The 7,559-nt window shown below is 50.0% G+C and overlaps 1 protein-coding gene across 1 annotated transcript; it reads right to left on the bottom strand.

Annotated features, from left to right (window-relative positions):
• Window positions 1–5,664: 5,664 nt before the first annotated feature.
• On the bottom strand, window positions 5,665–5,943 carry LOC127209557 (60S ribosomal protein L37a-like). The gene has a single exon (XM_051169244.1). It carries the CDS (start codon window positions 5,941–5,943, stop codon window positions 5,665–5,667), a length of 279 nt encoding a protein of 92 aa, XP_051025201.1.
• Between the last annotated feature and the right edge of the window lie 1,616 nt (window positions 5,944–7,559).

Genomic DNA, 7,559 nt, shown 5'->3' on the forward strand with positions numbered 1-7,559 from the left:
AGTGCCTGGGGCTGGGGTGTGGCTCAGTGTTAGAGCCTCTGCCTAGGATCCCTCAGGGAGGGGCTGGAGTGTGGCTCAGTGGTAGAGCACCTGCCTAGAATCCCCCAGTGAGGGACTGGGATGTGGCTCAGTAGTAGAGTGCCTGGGGCTGGGGTGTGGCTCAGTGTTAGAGCCTCTGCCTAGGATCCCTCAGGGAGGGGCTGGAGTGTGGCTCAGTGGTAGAGCACCTGCCTAGAATCCCCCAGTGAGGGACTGGGATGTGGCTCAGTGGTAGAGTGCCTGGGGCTGGGGTGTGGCTCAGTGTTAGAGCCTCTGCCTAGGATCCCTCAGGGAGGGGTTGGAGTGTGGCTCAGTGGTAGAGCACCTGCCTAGAATCCCCCAGTGAGGGACTGGGATGTGGCTCAGTGGTAGAGTGCCTGGGGTTGGGGTGTGGCTCAGTGGCAGCGCACCTGCCTAGAATCTCCCAGTGAGGGGCTGGGATTGTGGCTCAGTGGTAAAGTGCCTGGGGCTGGGGTGTGGCTCAGTGGTAGAGCACCTGCCTAGAATCCCCCAGTGAGGGGCTGGGATGTGGCTTAGTGGTAGAGCACCTACCTAGAATCCCCTAGTATGGCGCTGGGGGTGTGAATTGGCAACAGAACACTACCTGGCATTTCCAGTCTCTGGAATCCATTCCCTGCATCACATGTGTATATTTAACATATTATACTAATATATTTAATATGCATGTTATTGTATTAATATATTGTATATTGATAGAGAATGTCAGATGTTTTGACTGGCAAGCTACACTTGTACAGATTTGGGGTAGATTTTTGGAACTAAGCACCAAAGGGTGAGACACCTTCTGACCAAGAATACTGGGAGCCAAACCATGCTCAGAACATAATGATACATTGTTACTGATTATGTAATCACTTTAAAAAAGGATGGGGGGTGGGTTGTGCATTGGAAAGATGGCTCAGCGGTTTAGAGCTCTGGCTGGTCTTCAGAGGATCCAGGTGTGGTTCCCAGCACACATATGGCAGTTCACAACAGTCTGTAACCCCAGTGTCAGGGGATCCAACACCCTCTTCTGGCCTTCATGGGCACTGCATGTACGTAGTGTGTGTGTGTGTGTGTGTGTGTGTGTGTGTGTACATATACACACACACGTATAATATATGTACATGCAGACAAAACACACATAAAACCAAACTGTTTTTTAAATCAAAAGCCACTTTTGGGAAACATTATTAAAGTTCACCCAGGTGGAATGGGCAAGCAAAGGCTATAACTGGACCCATAGAAGCTGGGGGGCTGAGAGAGACAACACTGCCTTGCTGATAAGGAAGACACTTACCACTATGCTTCACAGCCCCAGTCTGATCCTCATGCCCACAGGGTGAAAAGCGAGACCCGTTTCCCCCAATTGTCCTCTGTGTGTGGTGGCATGAGCACACCCCCCCACCCCAAATAAATATATTTTCTAAAGCTGAGGATACGGTAGGAAGGGAGGAAGTGTGCTTGTGAGCCGTTCATTCCTGCATGGCCATGGCAAGAAGAAACTGCCTGGCTCTGGGATTCCAGATGTGTCCACACTTATGCTCAAACCCTATGGTGCAGGCACAGAAAGGCCTTCCCTAGTGTTCCCTAGGAGGCCTTTGAGGTCATTGTTAAGGGAGTCTTTCTCTTTCCTGTGGTGCTGAGGATGAGCCCAGAACCTGGCTGAGCCATTCCCTGAGCCCCTCACTGGGCAATTGCAGCCAACTGCCCTTTGGGCTGAGCCATGGCCCCCGCCCTGCCCCCCCAGCCCTTCTTTGCATAACAGTGCTGTCCTCTCTCCTTGTTCTGATGCCTCACTGCCCAGTCTCCAGCTCTGTTGGGAGGGGGCTGCCATTGCTTCTTTTGTTTTTGTTTTTTCGACGCAGGGTTTCTCTGTGTAGCCTTGGCTGTCCTGGACTCGCTCTGCAGACCAGGCTGGCCTCGAACTCACAGCGATCCACCTGCCTCTGCCTCCCCAGTGCTGGGATTAAAAGCGTGCACCACCACGCCTGGCGCTGCTATTGCTTTTGTTGGCTTTGTACCACCTACTGCCAAGGAAGCCATTTTCAATTCTCCTTCTGCAATTGGTGCCTCCCCCTTGACTGTGGGGTGATATGGCAGAATCAGAAGCCATCAGAGCTATAAGCGTGGCCAAACACACAGACGTGTGGACTCTGCAGCAGAATAGGGGGTTCCCGTGAGTGTAGAATGGATGCTGGGCAGGGATGTGCCTGTGGCGTGATCCTCTCCATAGTGGGAACTTGGCCATGACAATGAATTTGCTTTTCTGAAGTCAGTACCCTGTGGGGATCTAGACATGAGCCACAGAGCTTGTTCCCAGGCAATCGATTGGGGCAATTGGGGCTCTGCTACTGAAGTGTCTGTGTGCTGCGACTGTGCGTGTGTGTAAATGGAAACATAGGTAGCAAGATCGCAGGTGCAGCCTAGCGTGCACCCTTAGTTCTATTCTTGTATCATGGCAATGCATTCCTGTAATCCTAGTCCTCCAGAGGTAGAGGCAGGATGATCAGAAGAGCAAGGTAAGCATTGGTTACATAGCACATGCAAGGCCAACCTGGTCTATGAGCCATGAAGCCTTGTCAGAGAGGGGCATGGCTAAGGAAAAAGTTACAAATCTTTAATGTGTGTTGGGGAAGACATAGAAAACCCATAGAGGTCAGAAGAGGGTGTCGGGTGTCTTGGAACTGTAGAGGGTTGTGAGCTGCCATACGTGTACTTGGAATTGACCCTGGGTCCTCTGAAAGGACAGTGAGTGCCCTTAACCACTGAGCCATTTCTCCAGATTCCCTACTAGAATTTCTTAATGTAAAAATTATTTTACATTTGACAAATATTTAAATCTAAGTGTTTGTACATCAGGGTGCCTGTGAGTGCAGGTCCCTTGGAGAACACAAGAGGACGCTAGATCCCCTGGAGTTGGAGTTACAGGTGGTTGTGAGCAGCTTCACTTAGGGGCTGTGATCTGAACTCCGGTCCTCCTCTAGAACAGCAAGAGTCTTAACTACTGGGTCATCTCTTCAGCAGTCTTAGAGAAAAACCCCGAGGGAAGAATGTAGCTCATGGTAGAGGGATGGATTTTGAGCCTCAGACAGGAAAAAAACATATGTGTTATGTGTGCATACATTATTTACATGAAAAATCACAGATTTATTTTGGAAAAAAAAAGGAGTCATTTCAGTGATTAAAAACCACTTTGAAACTGGGTGTGGTGACTCACACTTATCATCTCAGCATGATAGGCTGGGCTGATGCAGGGGGATTGCCAGGAGTTTGAGACTACCTCTTCCCTGGGCTACGTACTGAGTTCCAGGCCATATTGGACTACAGAGTGAGCCAGAGGCTGACACAGGAGGGTCACGTGAACTCAGGAAAAGCCACACTCAGCAGTTCAATGTCATAAGCCTAGACCAGAGTTGGAGACCGTCCTCGGAGCTCTCTGGCCGGGCAGCCTAACAGTAGATGAAGTTTGTGGGAAGGTCTTGTCTCAAAACAAGGTGGAGAGGATACCCACACCAGGCTCTGACTTCCACATACACGCGTGTATATGACCTTCACACGCACACACACACACAGGAACATGTACACCTACCGACACATAAAAAAAAAAACCACACATAAATAAATAGAATTTGATTGCCAAAAAGGGTTCTGGGGACAGTGAACACCACTGATACCCAGCCTTTAAGACTAGCTTTCCTGTTTGACACATAAATGCACCAAGACCAGAAAGGTCGTTCATTCACCCACTATTGCACAGCCCCAGGCCATGCGGCCTTGGAACACAGCTTTGAGGCCAATCAAATCTTTCCCTTGATTCTGTCTAAAAAGCAGGGGTTGAGTGGTTCGCTTTTCTTGACAATTCTTTAAGATGTGTCCTTAAGTGGGTGCCTCTAGAGAAAGCACTTTCTGCCACAAAGGCTGAGGCCATCCCTGGGGAAGGGAGACAGAGAAAGAGAGAGATGGCCTTTACTGTCTGCCTGCGGGCTGCTCCATTGTGGTCCCTCTGTGAGGTGGCATGCACTCACTCCCCCCCCAACTCCGTCCCCTTCTCCATACATAGCTCCCCTGGAGGTGGTGCTGTCCGGTTCTCTTTGCTGTCACTGTGCGTGTCTGTGTCTTTAGTATGTTGTCCTGTTTGTGCCCTCTGGATCTTAAGCACTGTCAGGTCTCTGGATATGGCAGGCACACTGCCAAGATGGTCACCATGAGGCCATGGGAGGGTGAGGTGAGCAGGTGCCCACACACATGTGTCTGCACATGCGGAGACCAGAAGACAATGCTGCTGTCCAAGTTCTCATATGAGACAGGCTCTCTCACTGAACCCAGGGCTGCTGTGTCCTGCGTGGCTTTGTCCTGGAAACCTGAGCCGGGTGATGAGGGAATAAAGAGAGGACAGATACACAGACATGTTTACAGAAAAGCTGGGCTTGGGTGGACCGAGCTCAGCCTGCTGGAGCACCAGCCACTCGGCCTTGAATGGCAGTGTTTGTCAGGTGCTGCATGGGGGAAGATTCGCCAGTCTTCATAGGAGATCTCTTAGGATGCAATCATCCAGGAGGAGGAGGAAGGAGTTGCACACACCGGTCAATAGTCCACAGATGCTCCTTGGACCAGTGAAAGGCTTTGGCATCCTCATGGGTTCTTTTTGTTTGTTTGTTTGTTTAAAGATTTATTTATCTATTATGTATATAGTGCTCTGCCTGCATGTACACCTGCACACCGGAAGAGGGCATTAGATCACGTTAAAGATTCTCATGGGTTCTCAGCATGGCTGTGACTGTGTCGACAGTACACATTCCCTCTGGATGCTGTTTGCTCTTTACACACTCAGGCCTTCCTTGGTTTTCCAGCCTGGGCTGAGGGATACAGAATCCTCCGTGGTGGTGCACGCCTTTAATCCCAGCACTCGGGAGGCAGAGGCAGGCGGATCGCTGTGAGTTCGAGGCCAGCCTGGTCTACAAAGTGAGTCCAGGATGGCCAAGGCTACACAGAGAAACCCTGTCTCGAAAAACAAAAAACAAAACAAACAAAAAAACAACAAAAAAAACAGACTCCTCCTGTTTCTGCTTCTCCCAATTCTAGGGTTGTAGACACCCGCCACCACATCCAACATTTACTTGGATTCTGGAGATCTGACCTTAGGTCCCCATGCTCACCTGGTAGCCGCTTTACCCACCAGGCCACCTCCAATCCAGTTGGACTGGGTGGTTCACTTATTCTAAGGGCAACTCCTAGGAAGGTGGGCTCACCTAAAGCCATGCTAAACAGGCGGAATAATTAGTCCTTTAATGAGACTTTTTTCTCCCCAGAATCACTGCCCCTAGTGCACGGGCTTTACCAGACCACAGGGCTGCAGCCATGTGGCTTATAAGTCTGTCTGGTATTCTAAATTGTTCAGGAAAGGGTAACTTCTCCTAAGCATGCCTCCCCGAACATCTCGGGACTCCTCCCCAACAATTTGAGTTTCTTTACTCTTTCTCTGAATCCTCTCTCCCTGCCATGTGGCTGGCCTCCTTGCCAGCTCAAATAACATGGGTTTTTCTTTGTTGTTGTTGTTGTTGTGTGTTTTACATAAATTAACCCATTTATTGCAGGCCAGGCAAGTCTCAAACGGTAGGGCTTCTACTGGTCTTTCAGTTCCTTGAGTCTTCTGATGGCCGATTTCACTGTGATGGCAGAAGTGGTATTAGAGGCCCAGGCCCCACTGGCCACTGTTTTCATGCAGGGACCACAGTGCCAGATGCCAACAGCTCGTCTCTTCATCTTGGTCTTGCCACAGAAGGAGCAAGTGTACTTGGCGTGCTGGCTGATTTCAGTTGTCTTCACCGTTTTCCAGAGGGAGACACCGGAACGGGTCCCATATTTCCCCGCAATCCCGACCTTCTTGGTGCATTTAGCCATCTCGCCAGAACTGAAGCCCATGTTTGTTGTTGTTGTTTTTTATTTTAATTTTTAGTTACTCTCTCTACTCTCTCCTCTGGGCAGCAGCTAAAGTGTACAGCTGACCTGCCCCAGGGATTTTCTTGTAAACACTTCCATTTGAGACCACTCCTAAAATATTTAATTAATAAGGCTAACAGCACCAACAGGGAGCCCCAATTTCCCCCTGCATCATTTAGCAAGCATGAAGGGACCCCAAAATTCTAGCAACATGGTTTCTGCAGGTTGATAGCAAGGACCTTGATAGCAAGATAACCTTTAACATGGCTCTAAGGTTATGTGTACAAATGCTGGGCCCTGCATGGTGGGTTCACAGCTTTTGACAGTATTTGGGAGGATTTTGTCTTGAGGGTTAGCCTGAGCTACATGAGACCTTGTTTTTAAAAAAAGAGTAAAAACAGTATTGGAGGGATGGATCAGTGGGTAAAGGAGGTTGACATCAGGTCTGATGACCTGAGTTTGATCCCAGGGCTCACATGGTGGAAGGGGAGAGCCAATCGCTACAGTTGGTCCCTGACCTCCACTCACATACCCTCACCTGCCCAATATATAAACGCATAAATAAATATGAGTAGTAAAGTTAAAGTGCAAGTGTTAGAGCCAGGCTTTCTGGTTTGAACTTGGGCTATGTTCCCTGGCCGTGGGAACATAGGCGTTACATGCCTGGTCATGGGAACATAGGTGTCACATGCCTCAGGTTCTGTGAAGTTCAGCAAGTTGGTGTCTGCAAAAACACTTAGAGCAACTGACATCAGTGACTTAGTGGCCAGACACAGTTGTCACCACCTGGTCAACCCTCCACGCCATCTTTCCTGCTTTGCCTAACCCATGTCCAGGAGTTAAGAAGTCTACATCTTATAGGGCACAGCCCCAGGAAGCCCCCATATCAGCTGGCTCCCCCAGTCTCTTTGGGATGGAACCACAGTGGGCTGCAGTGCAGGGATTCGCGCTGAAAGAAACCATGTGCTGCTGCAGGTGTGGCTAGAGTGATGTGCTTCTCTGGAAGACACAGGGCTCTGGCTCCGACTTGAGCACTGTGAAAGGCAGAGTGGGAGGGGGAGGAGGGGAGGAGGGAGGGAGAGGAGGGAGGAGGGGAGGAGGGAGGGGGAGGAGGGGAGGAAAGTAAACCAAGCATAGCAGTCCCTTGTTAATTACTGCTTTGATGGATGTACAACTGGCTGAAGAAATTGGCCTCAGAATGGCATTTGCAGCCATATAGAGATGTGGCCTCAGTTGTCCACGTATAACAAAATGCCAGAGGCGGGTGTGTCTCAAGGCTTTGGAGGGTCCGTGAAGCAGTCAAGCAGCTCCAATGTGTTGAGCCCTAGATTAAAGGAAGAAGTTGCACCTCCTCACAATCCAATTTCCTACCACTGGGCCTCACCTCTAAAGACGCCTGTACTTCCCAATAGTGCCCCCTAGGGACAAAGCCATACTTCTAGCGTCAGCCTTCTAGGTCCACATGAGTTTGGTGCTGGAGGATCCAGAAGAGGGCGTCAGATTCTTTGGTGATGGAGTTTTTATGTGGTTATGAGCCACCCAGAGGGGATGCTGGGGACTGAACTCAGGTCCTCAGT

Source organism: Acomys russatus, chromosome 26 (assembly GCF_903995435.1).
Source record: "Acomys russatus chromosome 26, mAcoRus1.1, whole genome shotgun sequence".
NCBI lineage: Eukaryota > Metazoa > Chordata > Mammalia > Rodentia > Muridae > Acomys > Acomys russatus.